Genomic DNA, 19,333 nt, shown 5'->3' with positions numbered 1-19,333 from the left:
CCACCTACCTCCATCCAAACATCCCTACCCCCAGCCCCACTCCCCTCCCTCTATTTATTTCTGGGCTCCCCTCCCCCTCCCCAGTCCTGACAAAGGGTTTTGGCCCAAAATTTTGACATTCCCCCCCCCTCCTCGGATGCTGTCTGACCTGCTATGCTTTTCCAGCTCCACATTTATTAGCATCAGCATGCTATGCGAAGGGGGAAGAAAATTGTTGGTGGGGGAGTTAGACAAAATAATGAATGATGGTCATTGACACAATTGTTTTGTTAGTAGAAGGGAAGGATGTTGATTCAGAGTTCTGAATCAAACATAGACCCAGAGATGGAGGCTCAAATTCTTGAATGTGAAGGTATTGATATTATTCATTTATTATCAGCATATCTCAAATCTTGCTTGCTTTGTTCAGTTACCAAGCAAATGTTGAAATTAAAGGCACCTCAACATTATTTGTACAGATTAAAAATATTTTATTTGTATTTCCCTCTTTGAGAACTTTGATCTCCAATTATTGTCTTAAATACTGTCTCCAATTCAAGTGCCTTGCCACTGCTTAAACAATGGATTCCGGCAATTTTTTAAAAAAATAGTTGTAGACTAACTGTAGTTCTGTTTTCTATCTTTCCCACCTTTCTTAAATAGTAGTGTTATATTGACTACACCAGTCACAGGGACTGTTCCAGAATCTAGAGAATTATTGCAAGCTTATAACCAATGTATCTAATCCACCTCTTGTGGAACCCAGGACATAGATCCTATCACGTAGTGAGGACATTTTTAGCCCTATTAACTTCTCCACTCCTTATTCTTTATCCATATGAATTAGTTCCTCACTCTCATTGGACTCTCCATATTTCTGGTACATTTTGTGTCCTCTATTGTGGTGACCGACCTCTTGCTTAACATTTCTACATTTATTTATTCCCCATTACAAGTTCTCAGCTTCTAAGGGATTCATGTTTGGTTTTGCAAATCTCCCTTTTTGCTTGTAAAAGCTCTAGCAGTTTGTTTGATTTTTTTTGCTAGATTATACTCATGTTACTTTTGCACTTTCAAAAAAAATAATCCTTTTCTTGTTACTTCTCAGAGTGGTGCTGGTAGCAAGATAGTCTCAGGGCAATTGGAATTCCACCAAGTAAAAAATTAAAGGTCAAAATAAAAATGCATAGGCCAGGTCCTTAGGTTTTAGAGAAACTTATGATTGCATAGGCAGTGGGAACATTCACTTTCCAGGGTGCGGTTCCTTTTGAGTTATGATATAAAATCACCTAATATAAGTGTTATTGTAATTAATTCACAAGTTAGTGGCTGTGTGGGGAGCCCAACGGTGATGTAGGTAGGATTTAAAAGGCCACCTCATTTACCTAATAGAGCTGGAATGTGTTAATAAAGTGAAAGGAGGTGTGTCCTCTTGTGGTTACTGTGAGGAGTGCATCACAGGATCCAGCTGCCGAGGGAGTGGTTCCAACTCACGGCCCCGTAGGGAGTTGAGGCAACTTTCCATATCTCACTTTAATTGCCTGTATTATTTTTACACGCAAACTTTCTCCACTCACCTGACTGTTCTTCTTAAGGCTCAGAAAGTCTTGTTTGGGCAATGCTGCCTTTTCTGTCTCAAGAAGCACAGTGAAAGAGTCAAGAAAAGATCATTCTACTCATCAATTCCATCATGCCACACATCATGAACTCTACAACCCCCAGTCAATTGTACATACCCAAAGGTTCCTTTCTCCCCTAAAAAAAAATACCCAGAATCATGATACATTCATAGAGCATTCTCAGAATTTCAGGATGTGCCAAAGAATTTGATCAGTAAGGTGTCAGAAATGACTTACGTACAGCAGCTGCTCTCAAGAACAGAAATGTGATGATGACTAAAGAGGTCTCTTTTTAAAAAAATGTGGTACAGGTGAAGTTCCACCAGATCTACCTATCTCATTGCTACTTTGGTCCCAACATGGACAAAAGAGCTACAATTGACTGTTGCCACAGACCCAGAGGACCATAGGCTTGCTCTCTCTCACTAGAGAGAACCAACTGATGGGGAGTTTACCCTGAGGGTCACCACGTTTCAGGTGAGAGGCAAGGGTGAAAAAGCAGGACCTTCGTGGGATCTCATCTAGTACAGGAATTGAACTTGCACTGTTAGCATTACTCTGCATCACAAGCCAGCCATCCAAATTAACCAAACAAAATCTCAAACATGAGGTGAAATTGACTGTCATTGACAACATAGCAGCATTCAACTGAAGGTGACAGAAGAGCTCAACGAAAATTGAAGTCAATGGGAATCAGGCAGGAAATTTCCTCTTGGCTAGAATCATACCAAGCACACAGCACATTTGTAATGAAAACCAAGTGTTGGAGAAACCCTGTGGGATGAGCAGTATCTGTGGCATCTGTTTTTGTTTCAGATCTCCAGCATTCACAGTACTTTTATAAAGGACTTCTGCTGTGCTTGTTGGGGATCTATCTCAGCCTTAAGTCATCATTACAGGAGTACATCTTCAGCTACGTCATCGATGACCTTATTTCTAGAAATATAGAAATAAGGATGTTTACTGATGACTGCCACGTTCAGTTCCATTGAAGCTGCTCGCGTTTGAACACAACACCCGCATAACATTCAGGCATTTGTGGCTGGAAAGCTGATACAGGAGGAAAGCATCGTATTTCTGAAGCATCAGGGCCGGTACTGAGGAAGGTGGGACCTGTACAAGCCAGATGGATTACACCCGAGCAGGACTGGCATGAATATTCTTGCAGAGAGAATTGCTAGAGCTTTTTGGGAAAGCTTGGACTAGTTTGATAGGGGGATGGGAATTGGAAGGCTGATTCAGGAGGGACAAATTCAGACAGGAAGGCAGCAAATTTGCGAACGGTACTCAAAGACAGAAGCAAAGGTTAAAAAGAGTACACCACAGGAATTTGGCCGTGTTAAAAGGCAAAAGTATAACAAATAAAGCTGATGAACTGAGGACATGTGGCAGCATGTCAGGGCCATACCTGAGACTTTGCTGAAAGGATGGCAAAACTGGCACCTGAACATCCTGGATGTAAAGTTTATAAAAGTGGGGTAATAGCATTATTTGTTCAGGAAAATTACAGCTGTGAGAAATGACTTACTAAATTAATCATCAAATTAGGCTAAAATAAAATAAAGGACCGAGATGCTGGAAATCTGAAAAAACAGAAAATGCTGGAAAAACTCAGCAGGTCTCACCCTTCATCAGTGGACTCGAAACATTGACTCTGCTCTCCTTACACAGATGCTGCCAGATCTCCTGAGATTCTCCAGCAATTTCTCTTTTTGTATTAAATTAGGCTGAATGGATTGATATCAGAAATATAAAAAAAGGTCAGCCACACTGCCATAAGTGTACTATGAACCCCAAATAGTGCAAGGGAGATAGACAGCAAATATGTTAGGCATATTTCCGAGTGCAATAAAGATAGGGCAAGTATTAGTTGGGGACTTCAATTACCCTAATATCAATTGGGATTTGAAAAGTGAGAGAAGCACAGAGGGCACAAAATTCTTGAAAGATATGCAATAAAACTTTATTAGCCAGCACGCAAACAAACCCAACGTAAGGGGATGCAATTCTAGATTTAGCCTTAGAAAGTGAAGCTGGACATGTTGATGAAGTAGCAGTGGGTGACCATTTTGGAGATAGTGATTATAAAATTTAGATTTCACATCATTATGGAAAAGAGCAAAGACAGAACATGACCAAAAGTTCTAAAATAATACAAAGAACTGCAGCTTCTGGAAATCTGAAACATAAACAGAAATTGCTGGAGAAATTCAGCAAGTCTGGCAGCATCTGTGGGAAGAAAGCAGAGTTAACACTTTGAGTCCAGTTCTGATGAAGAGTCACTGGACTCTAAATGTTAACCAAAAGTTCTAGATTAGAGTAACACAAATTTTATACAGCTGAAGGTGGATTGGATATAACTACTTGAAGGAAAATCAGCGACAAATCAGTGGAAGTCATGCAAAAGAGAGATTCTACAAGCAGTTTACACATTCTAACAAAAAAACAGTGGTACTGCCAAATCTGTAGTTTCCTGTCTATCCTGAAGCATACATAGTATGGTAAAGAAGAAAAACAAAGCCTATAACAGTAACAAAAAACACTAAATATTGTAGAAAGCTTAGTGGTAGTGAAACTACAGGGAAAGGGCAGGAAAGTGGATGTGAGGAATATCACATCAGCCATGATCCTATTGAATGGCGGAGATGGCTTGAGGGGCCGAACGGCCTAGTACAGTTTCTATTTCTTATGCTTTTACATGGAATACTTTTCATTATTGAAATGCTAATGATGCTGGAACAATATAAAATGCTAGTTAGGCTACAGCTGGGATCTTTTTGTACAATTCTGGTCACATTACAGGAAGGATATACTTTCTCTCCATGTACATAGCGTGCAGAGGTGATTTTCAAGATGATTGTCAGGACTTGAAAATTACAGCTATGAAAATGATTTGGATAGGCTGTTGCTGTTTTGTTTAGAAAAGAGGAGGGGAGGCGTGACTTCATTAAAGTGCACAGAACTATGAGGAGCTGAGACAAGAAAGGCCTGTTTCTCCTAGCGGACAGGTCGATTACTAGCAGGTTTTAGGGTAGGTTGTTAGACTGCTTAAAGGGGATATGAGGAAAAATGTTTTCACCTAGAGGGAGATGGAGGTCTGGAATTTACTGTCTGGTTTTTTGATAGAGGTAGAATCCTGTAACCTGCAAGCCTATGGATCAGGGGCTGGAAAGTGGGATTAAAATAGGTGACTCGTTTTCTTTCCCTTTACAATTAGCACAGACAAAATGGGGTGAATGGCCTCTTTCTGTGGTGTAAGTTTTGTATGGTTCTAATATTTACACCACACAATGGCAGTTAATCAACACCTCAAACAAGACAGCGTGTCTGACCACCTCCCCATGCCATTCAGTTACATTACCAACGCTGTTTTCCCAACATCAATATCCTAAGGCTGCCATTAATTAGAAATTTAACTGTACCAATCACACATGGCAGTGCTACTGGGTTAAAAAAGAAGGAATAAAATCAGGAAATGTTACTATTTTCCACTTTTCAGTTGAAAATTCATGATCATTGCTGTTCCATAAGCAGATATTTAGTCTTTTTTTAAGTCACATTTTTAACATGTTTGATGGGACTCTGCTCTGGTAATTAACCTCTATGCAAGAAGAATTATTGTTTGGTTTGAGCTATCTCAATTACATATCCTCTCACATTACTTTTAAAATTCACTTTAAATGCAGTTTTTAACAATACCCATTCCTTGGTGCCCTTTAACAGCTCAGGAGTACTTTGTTGGAGTTGTATAAATATCCAGTAAAGTTTAGAGAGGGGGAACGAACCTTAGCCTAGATCGGAAATATCTCAAAGTGCCCCAAAAGAACTGCTCCTTTTAAAGGAATGGTTTTGATATGTAGACAAAGTGGCAGCTGTTTTACTTGCAATTATCACAAAGTGAATGATCACTCAATTTGTTTCTTGTAGTAGCATTTCACAGAGGATTGTTGGTTATGATACTGGGAGAACTCTCTACCCTTGAATTATAGCATCCATAGATCTAACTGGATCATCTGTGAGGTCAGTTAGACAATAGGATGGCTCGTGAGCTACTAGGACATTGGAAATATCTGGTGAGGAAAGGAAATGATCAACAATGAATTACATGGATTGTGTAAGTAAAGCCTGAAGTTTGCTCAAGCTGGGGAAATCCTAGCATGAAGTTCCCGAAGGTGAATTGGGTTAGGGGTAGAATCCAGATTCGAGCAGATTGTACTATGTGCAGGAAACTAGGATACAAGGGAGTGCACTGTACACAGTGTATGCAATGAATAGGAGTACACAAAAGGACTTACTGTACAGTCTACGCAATTAATGAATTAAACAGGATGCTTCTCCATCTGTGCTTTGTTCTTATAAATGAGTTCTATGTGCTCGAGATTTACACTTTGAGAGTCACATTAGCACAATTCAAATGTGTGCCTGTGACTAAGAGGGTTTACGATTAGGTCTATTCCATTTTAAGTTGTTTATTTATACGGAAGTCTAGCAGGGAAAGGGAAAGAATCTGAGTAACATCATTACACAGTGACAATTTAAGCCACTCGGCACCAGGGAAGCAGCAGGAAAAATAAATAAAAGCACTTTCTGGTATAGCCCACAGCGTCATAGCCAGCATCAAGCTTTACAATAACAAGGACCTTTTCACGTTACAGACTAGGACATGGTTTAAGAATTCACCTATTACAGTGAGTGCTTTTGAATATCAATTCTCAGAAAAATCACATAGGAGTGACCAGGCGGGATATGTCAAAGAGGGAAAATGCAAAGGTGCAAAGTCAGTTGGGAGGGTCAGGAACCAAGACAGAAGATGAACAGGGAGACATTGTAATAACTGGGTGCATAAGTGAGTGCAGTGTGTGCTGAGCTTGATGGAGGAGAAAGGAGAAAGTAACTTGTTTTTTGCTTATTTTTTCCTGATAGTAACAATCTCTGGATTAAAACAAAGGCTGACTAACCAAGATACAGAAATGTTTTGCAAAGAATGAGACTATACATTTAGGCAGCAAACTGGTGCTGGCATGATGTGATATGAGATTTGTAAAGAACTGAGTTGGTGAAACATAAATCTGGAGTCTCACCCTATTCCATTCTGATACTTGACAAAGTCACACCAGGAGTGGGAGAAGGTTTAAGCCAGCACTCAGTGACTATACAAGTGTAGTGCAAATGCAGCCCCAGTAGTCACAATGGTAACAATTTTTTAGTGAAGATTGCATTCACTATTTACAAATCTACCCATGCATTCATGAGACAGACTATACTTTAGAGGATACACAGACAGATACACAGCACCTGTAGACGAGACACAAAATAATTTACTTTCAGTTGAACTGAAGTTAACTGCAATTTGATGGTCTCCTTCATAGTGAAGTTAACTTGTGCACCTCTTCCTCTATCCCCAGCACTTACTGTTAGGGAAATTTAAATCAGAGCACCAGATTTCATATATAGGGACATACAAGAGTGAAAGAGAAAAGTGGATTTAAATTTCAGATCGGGTTCAGGGATTCCATAACCTGCATCTGAGCAGCTCAAGGAGACAACAACAAAAGCTACAGAGCTGAAAATCAGATTACTCCTGCAGTGGGTCTGTGATTAAGCCAGATAAAAACATTTATATATTTACCAGTATTCCTTTCCCACATTTATGTGTTAAACTTAAAATGAACAAAACACGTGGACAACTATTTCTTTACTGTTTTGAAGGGTTGGCATCGGTTGCACAGTAACTTCCAATTACAAGGAACTTCCAACTTGACAGCTGCCTGGGGGGTTGTTCTCTGACCCTCTCAAAGGGTTGACAGCAGAAATGCCAGCAAAAACAATACAAAACACATGCACACCCACAACTGCATCTTGCGAACGTATGCACTGCTGATAAATGCACCCACTCTCACACACAGACCATCACCATTCTAGCCACACTCTCCCACTACCACCATGTTGGGTTGTAGTGTCCAGTCAACCTCCTCAAACAGCATCAGCCCTTCCTCACATTGAACAGTATTCTCCCTGCAAACAATAAGATGTCAAACATCACAGTGCAGGTCACATCATGACCTCCACAGAATACCACAGTGGGCAACATAAGATGTGCAAGGCCTACAATTCATGCCTTGGCCCAGACTAGTCTCACAACAGTCTAGACTGATCCTGCAGTCGGATGTGGGGCCCAGACTGGTCCTGCATCATAGGTGGTGCCCAGGCCAGTCCTGTGGTCAGTCTGAGATGGGGCCCAGGCCAGTCCTGTGGTCAGTCTCAGGTGGGATCCAGGCAGGTCCTGTGGTCAGTCTCAGGTGGGATCCAGGCAGGTCCTGTGGTCAGTCTGAGATGGGGTCCAGGCCGGTCCTGCGGTCAGCCTGAGGTGGGGTGCAGGACCCTCGACCCCACCCTAATCCTGAAACCATTTGCTTTTCTTCATGGGGTAGGAGGCAGGGACTGTCCCCAGGAGCTTCTTCTTGTACTGCTCAACCAGAGAATTAAATCTCTTCTCTTCCTTGTTCCGTTTGTTAGTCTTTGCCACCTTAAATTTTGAATGGAGAAAGATTTTTATTTAAGACAATTGGAAATACATGAAGATCCTGAGAAATATTTCATAAACAAGTCATCAATTTCTGGGCTAGCTTTCACCAATGACTACAATAGTATTCTTGTGGTATGAGGATTCCAGCCAGAGATCATCTCTTTCACTCAGTTGAAAATTCAACTGATTCCTTGTGCTCCCCTCCCACTCTCCCGCTTATTCTATCCCCATCATCTACGAGAGGGCTCTAACCATGGTAACATTTCACAATACCTGGAGGTTCTCCAATCCTTAAAGCTCACCAAAATGACTCCTCTTCAATGGATGATTGCATACAGTGTCAGCAAAATGTTTGATAGCACAGATCGTAACAGCTTCACCAGACTGTGGTATACCCAACATCCTCAGATGGAGCAATTTCCAGATGGGTTCCTAATCAGAGTGATGCAGAGTAGTGAACTCTGGCTAGTTTCCCTCCTCCTTGGCCTCAAAGTACTATGTGCCAATTGTGGAACTAACAGAGATCAACTTACTCAATGTAGGACCTGAACAAAACCTGGGCTTTTCTGCCTCCCTCCCTTTTTACACATAGCCCGAACCCCAACCTTTCCTCCCACCCACTACAGCCACATCAATCTTATGGTCCCTCACCTGCTTTTTGGAAACTGCCTGCTTCACCACAACTGAATTCTTCACTCTCTTTGCCCGGCCTGGTTGCATTTTCACTTTCTTGGTCTGTGGTTGCTGCTGTTTCCCTTTATCCCGCTTTCTAGAAGAAGAAATGATTCAGAATTATCAGGTTAGTACCAGCCTGTCCACAGGCAATCACCGTGAATTCTAGTAATGAGAGTGCATGCTCCTGAGCAGGGAGCAGGCAGAGACTGAGGTCTGCCTTGAATGAGGTCAATTATCTCAACATCCAGCAGCGATCACCAAAACAGTCCACCCTCACCAGTTTTACCAACTGGCTTGATCTGAACTTAAAAGCTCAAACAAGTTCATGGTCATTCCCACCCACTTCAGCCCATAATTTTCAACAGAAGGAATCAAAGAGGTATGGGATAGTTCATGGCATATACACTGATTTTGATGAAGGGCGAGATTCCTTTAAGGTACTCTGTATTATTTCTACACCCATGTTGTCCCACAACTAGGTGCCAATCCAGCTCAGAGAAATTCGGGCTCTGCAACAGCATTCAGTGCTCAATAGGAGAGATGGGGACAGACACATCCAGGGAAGAATGTGCAAAATATAGAAATTCGAGAATAAGACTGGAGAACATTGACAGACTCGTGCTCAAATTAAAAAGGAAAAAGCAGACATAGAATAATTCCATTAGCAGGACCTTTAGCTGAAGTGCTACTAGTCAGCCACCAGAGGGTATCTACATCATTTAACAATACAGGTCAAACACAAGTGAGATATTTTAAGCGTGGAAGCAGGCCATTTGGCCCTTGGAGTCCACACCGACCCAGACCGAGCCCACTACCCTATCCTCATAATACCACATTTCCAATGGCTAATCCAACTGGAACACCCAGAGGAAACTCATGCAGACGCAGAGAGAATGTACAAACTCCACACAGAAAGTCATCCAACGCTGGAATCAAACCCAGGACCCTGGCACTGTGAGACAGCAGTGCTAACCACTGTGCTATTGTGCTGCTTAACAACATATACCACCTTTAACACAGTAAAAGATCCCAGAAGCTTCATCAGAGCATAATCTACAATAATTTAACAGGGTGACATAATGGAACCAAACAATTGAGCGAGGCAGGCTTTAATTACATCTTAAAAGGAAATAAGTGTAGACACAGACAGAAAGTACCACAGGGCTTTGGTAACTGAAGCATTTCTCAACCAATAGCCAGTGTAGGTCAATGAGCAAACATACAGAGATGGGTGAATAGGTCTTTTATCCTTTTATTCACTCATGGGATATGGGCAATGCTATCTAGACCTGCATTATTGCCTGTCCCTAGTTGCCCTTGAGAAAACTGCATCACAAAAGCAGCAGTATTTTGGAGGAGCAAAAGTTTATGCCAGGTCCAAAGGATGTGAAGCAGGAAGTTGGAATAATCAAGTAATCACTGGAAAAATCAGGTGATTAGCATGTGTTTCAGCAGGCAAAATATTTTAAAGGTTATTAGTCCGATACACACTGGGATATTGTGTGCAGCTGACTCTCCAGGCATTCATGTCTGTTACACACATGATCAGGTGTGTAGGTGAGACATTAGGTCCATTTTCTTTCCCCAGGTCTCTTCAGCAATGCCTGCTTCATTAAAAACCCAGAACCCTGCTCCCAGAGAACTTAATGCACAAAGTGATAATCCTAGGAAAAGAAAGCTCCCCTGTTCACTTTCGTACATAACTTGCAAAATTCGCCTGGTGTCTCTTTAACTCGTGGAACATCATCCCTTCTACTTGTACAGTGCCTTATATGAACCATTACTGTTCCGTGGAGAAGTGCAACGCCCAACTTATGTTCAGCAAGTTCTTGCAAACAGCATTAAGACAAATGACCATAACTCTGCTTTTGTGATGTTGCTCAAAGAATAACTTTATTACGGAGGAGATCTTTCCTTTTTTAGTTGACCACAATCATGGGAATATTTTTAATCCTAACTTAGTTTAATGCCTCATCCCACCTTTGACAGTACAGCACTGGGACTCCCAGCCTGAAATATAAGATCATATCTCTGGATTGGGGCTTGAACCCACAATTTCTCAATTCAGCAGAGACTACTACCTACAAAACAACTAAACATCCCCAGATAAACTCGATCAGCTTCTTTCATAGCTTGGAAAACAATTAATTCAATTTCAACCTCTTCTTTCACTCCTTCAAACAAAACTGATTCTGTAATCTTTTCACAGAGAAGAAATTTCCAGTTCCCAAGAAGGCCTTTGTTATTCCTTTCCAGACTGTGATAATGCCCTTTGCTGTGGTGAAAGGACCAAAGCTGTACACACATGAGAGAACGCAACCCCACAATATCTGTTACTGGAGAGTGGTGCACACAGAAACTAGTGAAGTTTCTCTCCTAATCTTTGTAAAGTTAGGACTTACATGACACAGATTTTATTTCTTTGTGCTGAGTCTTGAATATGTATTTTCTATAGTAGTTTGATCCAAACAAGTAATCATCCATCCCGGCTGTCACACATCATTATTAGAACAAGCAATAAACTGACCACAAGCCCCACCCCAGACTAAAGGATCCTAAAAGCGGAATTCAAAATCAAGTAGCATTTTTGGATGGGACAAGTACTCAGAAATTCATTCCTCTAGCAAGGAGTTTCGTAAACAGACATTTGTGAGAACAATTGACAAAATTATGAGGGGGGAACAAATAAGGAGGATTTTCCACTCACCTCCACACAGAGGGTTCTTAAAATCTGGAATGGACTACCCAACAGGTTAGGAGCTTTCCAAAGCAAACTGGACATGTATTTGAAGACAACTAAATTACAGGGCTGTGGAACTCAATTTGGATAGTTCTTTCAAAGATTCAGCTCAGGAACAACAAACTAAATAGCTTCCTTCTGATCTGCAAGATTTACAGCACCCTCCCTGTGATAAATTCATACCGAATTTTGGGGCCTCGGTGAGATGGCAGAGGTAGCACCTTCTTCCGTTTCTTGCCATTGGCCAGCTCCACCTCCTCAACCTCAGGTGTGGTACAAAATCCAGACCATGATTTGTGACCCTTTGGAACAGTTTGCGGGGTGGTCTGCTGTTGGACACTTGAATATGTGCTGCATTTCTCAGTCTGCACCGGTTTGCTTGCTCCCACTTTAAGCTGCTGCAACTGCTGCCAAAAGACGAACATAAAGGACATATTCAACCACTAAGTTAATATTTCAGCTGCTGCCTGCTGGAAGCTCCAGCTGAGTTACTGCAGTGTGACAGCACCTTCCACTGGCTGAAACAAGATATAACAGCATTTATATTTACAGAGGGAGTTCAGATTTAATTTGTGCAATGTGGCATCAGCACTCCCAGTACCTGGCACTTTACTTCAAGTCATGGGCAAGAAAAATTTGCTGCAAACTTTAAGAAAGAATGAAATATCTTGTATTTACATAACAATTCATCATATCCTGAGTATATCCGGAACACTCCATTGCCAAAAACAGATAAACTTCTTATTTGTCCCATTGAATCAGCTGAAGAGGGATCGATGCTCTGTACCAGATTTAGTAGTAACTTTCAAAAGGAAATTAGATGAATATTTTCAAAGGAAACACTTCTTTAAACTTGGGATTAAGAACAGAAAGAGAGATTTTAATTCACTTGTGGGATGTGGGTGTTGTTGGTTTACGTGGCATTTATTGCCCATCCCTCGTTGCACTTGGGTAGATGGTAGTGAGCTTCTTTATGAACTGCTACAGTCCATCTGCTATAGGTTGACCCACAATGCCCTGAGGGAGGGAATTCCAGGATTCTGACCCAGTGACAGTAAAGGAACAGTAACATATTTCCAAGTCAGGATGGTGATTGGCTTGAAGGGAACTTGAGGGTGGTGGTGTTCCCATGTATCTGCCAACTTTGTCTTTCTCGATGGACGTGGTTGTGGGTTTGGAAGGTGCTTTCTGAGGGTCTTTTGCAAATTTGTACATCTTGCTGCTACTGAGAGTAGGTGGTGGAGGGAGTGGATGCATGTGGATAGGGTTACAATCAAACTGGTTGCTTTGTCTTGGATGATGTCAAGCTTGATATCATCACAGAATCCCTATAGCGTAGAAACAGGCCATTTGGCCCAACAAGTCCACACCGACCCTCCGAAGAACATCCCACAAGGACCCATCCCCTTACCCTTGTCCCGCAACACCGCATTTCCCAAGGCTAACGCAGCTAACCTACACCCCCCTGAACACTATGGGGAATTTAGCATGGCCAATCCACCTAACCTGCACATCTTTGGACTGTGGGAGGAAACTGGAACACCCAGCAGAAACCCATGCAGACACGGGGAGAATGTGCAAACTCCACACTGATAGTCGTCCGAGGGTGGAATCAAACCCAGGTCCCTGGTGTTGTGAGGCAGCAGTGCTAACTACTGCACCACTGTGCCGTCTTTGACTGTTGTTGAGTTTCACCCATCCTGGCAAGTGGGATGTATTCCATCATACTCCTGACTTGTGCCTGGCAGATTGTGGACAGGCTTTGGGGAGTCAGGTGAGTACTCGCCTCAGTATTCCTAGCCTCAGACCTGATCACGTAGTTACTGTGTTAATGTGGCAAGTCTGGTTGAATTTCTGGTCAATGGTAACCCCCAGGATGTTAATAGAGGGGGATTCAGCGATGGTAACATCACTGAATGTCAAGGGGTGGTGATTAAATTGTCTCTTATTAGAAATGATCATTGTCTGGCATTTGTGTGGCACACATGTTACTTGCCACTTGTCAGCTCGAGCCCAGATATTGTCCAGATCTTGTTGCATTGGAGATGCAAATGATAATTGCACAATGTTCAGCATCAGCGAACATCCCCAATTCTGATGTCATGATGGAGGAAAGGTCATTGATGAAGCAGCTGAAGACTGTTGGGCCAAGGACACCACTCTGAGGAACTCCTGCAAAGATGTCCTGGAGCTGAAATGACTGACCTCCAACAAGCATGACCATCTTCCTATGTGTCAGGGGTGATCCCAACCAGCAGAGAGTTTGCTCCTGATACCCATTGATTCCAGTTTTGCTAGCGTTCCTTGTTGCCACACTCGGTCAAGGGCTGTTAATCTCACCTTACCTCTGGAACTCACCTCTTTTGTCCACATTTGAACCAAGTCTGTAATGAATTCAGAAGCTGAGTGGCCCTGGCTAAACCCAAACTGGGTGTCAGTGAGCAGATTATTGCTGATGTGATATGTGATAGCACTATTGCTGATACCTTCCATTACTTTGTTGACGATCAAGAATAGACTGTTGAGGCAATATTTGGCTGGGTTGGATTTGTCCTGCTTTTTGTTAACTGGACATACCTGAACAATGTTTTTTAAACAGTGCCAGATAGATACCAGTGTTCTAACTGTACTGGAAGAGTTTGGCAAGAGAAGCGGCAAGTTCTGGAGCACAAGTCTTCATTACTATTGCTGGGATGTTGTCAGGGCTCATAGCCTTTGCTTAGCTTTCTTCTAAACAGCCAGCACAGACACAATGGGCCAAATAGCCTCCTTTTGCATTCTAAGTTTTGATGAAAGAATGGCCATACAACTTGGAAGAATTCTAGACACACCCAAGTCCAATACTTTGCCAACTAGTTCTTAAGCTGAATGACTAAAGCATATTCTCCATATGACCTCCTCAACCCTTTTCGGTGTTGGAACGGTTCACAATTGATGGGTAAATTGCGCTCCCATAAGAGACACCCTTACCAGATTGCGCTGCATGCGCATCTCTTTGATTTTCAGCTTCCGCCGATCTTCCAATGAGAATTCCACAATCGGCCTCTGTTTCAGGAGCAAGGCGGGGTGGGGGACGGAGAGAGAAAAACACAAAAGAATCATAATAAATATTGTGCAGATACAACATTAAAAGCTGCACACCTCAAATCAGTCGCTGCAACGGTCTACTGGGATGACTCCAGCATCAATATAGCGAGACCTCCTGCTGAAGATTATCCAGTACAACAGCTTTTTGTTTCATTGTTTAGTATGCTGTGTGCTGCTGACAAGGAACCAAAAACGAACAGACGCAAGAAAAACTTGGAAATGTAAAATTATCTTTCACTTAAATTGTGCATTTACTTTTCGATCTTTCCTTCTTTAATCCAGCTCTCCTGAAGACACAGGCTTTGATTTATAAAGTGGGAATCTATTTCTATTACACTTGCATTTACCACATTTGTGCTCTTAACAACTGACTGTATGAAAACATGCTTAAGACCTTTTGAGATCTTTACCCAATTGTTTTAAGTCTGCAACCTCTTTACCATTTCTCCCTATATGCTCCAACAGAAAATCCTCACCGAGGTGATGAGTATTGACATGATATTTAGGGGTATTGCAGCCAGGAGCCACTGCTTATGATCAAAAGTGAGAATCCACTTCCTAACGAAGATACCCAGACTGACATTATCTAATGCAGCAAGTTGGGCAGACAGAATCCTGATTATTCTGGTCTACAGCTTGGTCTATAGTGTACCAACAGAGGAAATGAGGTTTCTGCACATTCCACAAATAAAATTCATGCAAATTTCCACTGGGCCAAGAGAATGTTGCCTTTTTCCTCTGAAAGGCATTTCATTATTTCCACACACTATCATCCAAGACAAGGATCTATCTGCACCCAAGACATCCAGCAGAATACCAAAGTGCTGTGCACTCATTTTTGAGACTTTTCTCCTCCATTCCTATGAGTGAATGTAGCAGTCTTGGAAGTGAGGAATTTCACTGTTCTGGCACAAAAGCACTTCAATGGCTAATATGTGGGGTGCCAGGTCAGGTAAAGCAAAGTCAACTCTGACCAAACATAGCACCTTAGGCACAACATTGCTCCCTAATGGTATTTTTCTGACTAAGGCCACTAATTAACTGCTTCTGCATCTTTTGTCTGAGATCCAGACCAATACAACTCATAGATAACCAGCTACATTATCCAAAATCATATGTACATAACCTGCAATTTGCTACTGTTTGGGAGCAGAGGGTGAAGCTCCTGATCATCAAGCTGCTTAAGAGGATTCTACCCAAAAAACAATGGTCAACATTTCCCCCTAACTGCAAAGCACTGAGATTTGTTACATTGGCAAGCCATGCATAAGCTCACTCACCTTCTCTGGCCCAAAAATGTCTGGGTTATTGTTCAGAGAGCGCAGGGCTGTCAAGGAGTGGCTGTGCTCTGTGAACTCTACAAAGCCATAGCCCAGAGAGCGCCCGCTTCCTTTCGTCTTTGCCATCTGCAAGTCCCGCATGATCCGACACTGAAGGGAAGTCGTGAAAGACACATGTAAGCAAACTACAGAACACAGCTCATTCAATGCATGGTATATCTGTTCTGCATTTTCATTCACATCACATTCCATTCACCAGTCTCCCTGAATCAACCGCTGAACTACACTGGTTCCCAGTGCAGTAATATATCAGCAATGCATTAACTTTCAAATTCTTATCCTTGTTTTCAAACGCACCCAGGCCTCATGCTGCCACACCTCTGTAACCTACCAACATCTTTGTATTCATCTAAATTTGGCATTTTACAAATCTCCGACTGCCATCATTCCCACTGCTGATGGCCATACCTTCAGGTGCCAAGGCTGTAAGCTCTAGAATTCCTTCTGTCAACTTCCCCTTCAAAGAAGCTTCTTGAAACCTAATGCTTTGATGCAGTTTTTTACCTAATATTTATAACCATCCAGATTCTTGACAAACTCCGCTTAACATAAGATTCATTCTTACTGCCAAGATCTGACTACCTTCTCTTTTCCTTTGAGAGACTATTCGCTGTATAACTATGCACAGTATAACTGAAGCACAACCTCCATATTCGTGCATTCAATTCCTCTCGCAATAAACCGTAATATTCAACTAGCTTTCTGGATTATTTGCTAAACATACATACTAACTTTTTGTGATTCATGCACTAAGCCACCCAGATATCTCTGCAACCTCTCAAGCTTTAGATTTTTTTCTTTCTTTTCTGCAAAAATGGATAATTGCACACTTTTCCCCATTGTGCTCCATCTTCCAGCTCTTTGCCCATTCACTTAACCTATCTATTTCCCTTTGTAGGCTCCTTATGTCCTTTTCACATCTCACTTTCCTACCCACCTTTGTGTAATCAGCAAATTTACTTACCTTATCTCTGGTCCCTTCATCCAAATCATTTATAGAAATTGTGAAGAGTTGGGGCTCCAGCACCTACTCTCGTGGTACACCACTCGTGACACCCTACCGGCGTGTTAAAAATCCACTCTGCTTTCTGTAGCAAGCCAATCTTCTACCCATGCCAGTATATTACGTCCTACACCATGAGCATTTATTTTCCATAATAATCTTTGATGTGGCACTTTATCAAACGCCTTCCGGAAATCTAAATACAATACACTGGTTTCTTATATCTATGCATAAGTTACTTTTTCAAAAGAACTCCAATAAATTAATTAAACATGATTTCCTTTTGACAAAATCATGTTGGCTGTGTCAGATTATCTTGAACTTATACAAGTGGCCTGTTATAACATCTTTAATAATAGCTTTTAACATTTTCCCATTAACAGATGTGAAGCTAACAAGTTTGTAGTTTCTTGCTTTCTGCCTCCTTCATTTTTGGAATACAGGAGCTACATTAACTATTTTTTAACCTAACAGAACCTTCCCTGAAACTATTGGGTTTTGGAAAATTAAAACCAAACGCATCAACAACTTCAGGAGGTCCCAAATGTATAATACATATTTGCAAGCTGATGCAACTGCCTACATGTACAGGTAATCTTTCAAAATAAATGTATTTCAAAAACCAGAAAACATTTATACAAGAGCTAGAACTTTTGGAAACTATGTCTCTGGATTCTGATTTGCAATAATCTATCAATCTTCTAATACCCTCCTAACAACATAAAACAACAACAATAGACTCTGGATGACTAACCTCTGTGATAAATTAATTGAATTAAATTTGAAGGTTTTTAAAAGAGACATTGTTGTCAATCCAGCAACTGGGAGGACACATTAACATTGTTGGTTGAGTGACAATACACTATCTAGAAACCCAGGCTAATGTTCTGGAGAAATAGGTTTGTATTGACCAAGGCAGATGGTGAAATTTGAATTCCTTACAATCTGGAATAAAAGCTAGCTGAGTGGTGGCCGTGTAAACACTATCAATTGTTGTAAAAATCCATTTGGTTCAATGAACGGAATTGGGAATAAAATAACAGACAATAAATAAAATCTGCCATCCTGAGCTGGTCTGGTCTACACATGACTCCAGTCCCATAGCAATGCAGTTGAATCTTAATTGCTTTCTAGGCAGCCGGGGATGGGCAATAAATGGTAGCCTAGCCCATATCACGTAAGTGAAGAGAAAAAAACAGAACATTCTATGGCTGAAATGCTCCTGTCCTGTTAAAATCAGGTATGTTTCTTACTGTGTGTAACGTCACTGAAAGGTCCACTAGTGTTAACAAAATTATTTAACGGAGACCTTCTCCCATAGTCACTCCCTTAGATAGCAACACCGCAAATGGCAAGATGTTGATGCAAAGTCACCGTTTTTCCATCACGCTCTTTGCCTCGAACAGAGATGGGATAGCCCCATTCTATGTATGGAATCTCCCCTCAGACTTCCAGTACCCATTCTTACCTCCTTTACCCGTGCGTCCTTTGTGCCTGCAGCCTCTAAACAGAGCTTTCGGAGCTGTTGGTCAGTCAACGACTTTGGAATGTTGTGTACACACAGCCTTGTTTTTGAGACAAAGATATTCACATCCTTGAGCTTTTGACGCTTCAGCTCCTCAAACTAAATATAGAACAGCAGCAATTAACTGGGATCCAAGTTCTGTATAATCGCAGTGTGCATTGCACTGAAGAAGCAAGATTTTTGGTGGCTAAAATAAGAGGATAGAGCACAGTGACCGGCAGAGCACAGTGCACAAGTGTAACAACTGCTATTGTCCAGCAAAAATTTATCTTGTACCCTATTGAAATTGCTAAGGTGCTCCTTTGAGTAATCTATTTCAAACTCACTATATGAAGTAAATAGTATCAGAGATAAGTCTTATTTGTGTTAATGTTTCGGGTTCGGTGACCCTTCCTCAGAACTTCCCCATTCTGAGGAAAGGTCACTGGACCCAAATGTTAACTTTGATTTTCTCTTCACAGATGCTGCCAGACCTGCTGAGTTTTTCCAGCAACTTCTGTTTTTGTTCCTGATTTACAGCATCTGCAGTTCTTTTAGTTTTTGTTTAGTCTTATTTGTTCATCAGTTCCTCTTATAAACTTCCACAGTGGAAGGTATCCTTCGCCAGAATTGAAAACATTGACATATGATGAAACAGTGTACTGAATTCTTGTTAAATTGCTGGTATGGCCTGTTCTAAACAATACATTGTGCTTAAAACCTGAGATGAAACAGTTCTTTACACACCTCCAGTAAGAATCACAAAGAGGAGAAAAACAGACAACAGGTAAATGTATTAGAATAGACTGAGATATGCATTGCAGTTCCATTTATAGTCTTAAAGGCGACTAGATAACTTA

At 41.5% G+C, this 19,333-nt stretch overlaps 1 protein-coding gene across 1 annotated transcript in view; it reads right to left on the bottom strand.

The window, feature by feature from the left end:
• Positions 1 to 3,539: 3,539 nt before the first annotated feature.
• The window catches only part of LOC125485738 (RNA-binding protein 28-like), a 23,060-nt gene continuing 7,266 nt past the window's right edge, over positions 3,540 to 19,333 (bottom strand). The window contains exons 3-8 of the mRNA XM_048609983.1: positions 18,438 to 18,593; positions 15,907 to 16,056; positions 14,510 to 14,584; positions 11,723 to 11,946; positions 8,776 to 8,893; positions 3,540 to 8,124 (exon numbers count right to left, since the gene is read on the bottom strand). Of these exons, the coding sequence (XP_048465940.1) occupies positions 7,993 to 8,124; positions 8,776 to 8,893; positions 11,723 to 11,946; positions 14,510 to 14,584; positions 15,907 to 16,056; positions 18,438 to 18,593 (855 nt within the window). The 3' untranslated portion in view covers positions 3,540 to 7,992. The remainder of the gene's footprint in view (positions 8,125 to 8,775; positions 8,894 to 11,722; positions 11,947 to 14,509; positions 14,585 to 15,906; positions 16,057 to 18,437; positions 18,594 to 19,333) is intronic.

The sequence above is a fragment of the Rhincodon typus genome, chromosome 22 (genome assembly GCF_021869965.1).
Source record: "Rhincodon typus isolate 14 chromosome 22, sRhiTyp1.1, whole genome shotgun sequence".
NCBI lineage: Eukaryota > Metazoa > Chordata > Chondrichthyes > Orectolobiformes > Rhincodontidae > Rhincodon > Rhincodon typus.
This window is presented reverse-complemented; position numbering and strand designations above follow the sequence as displayed.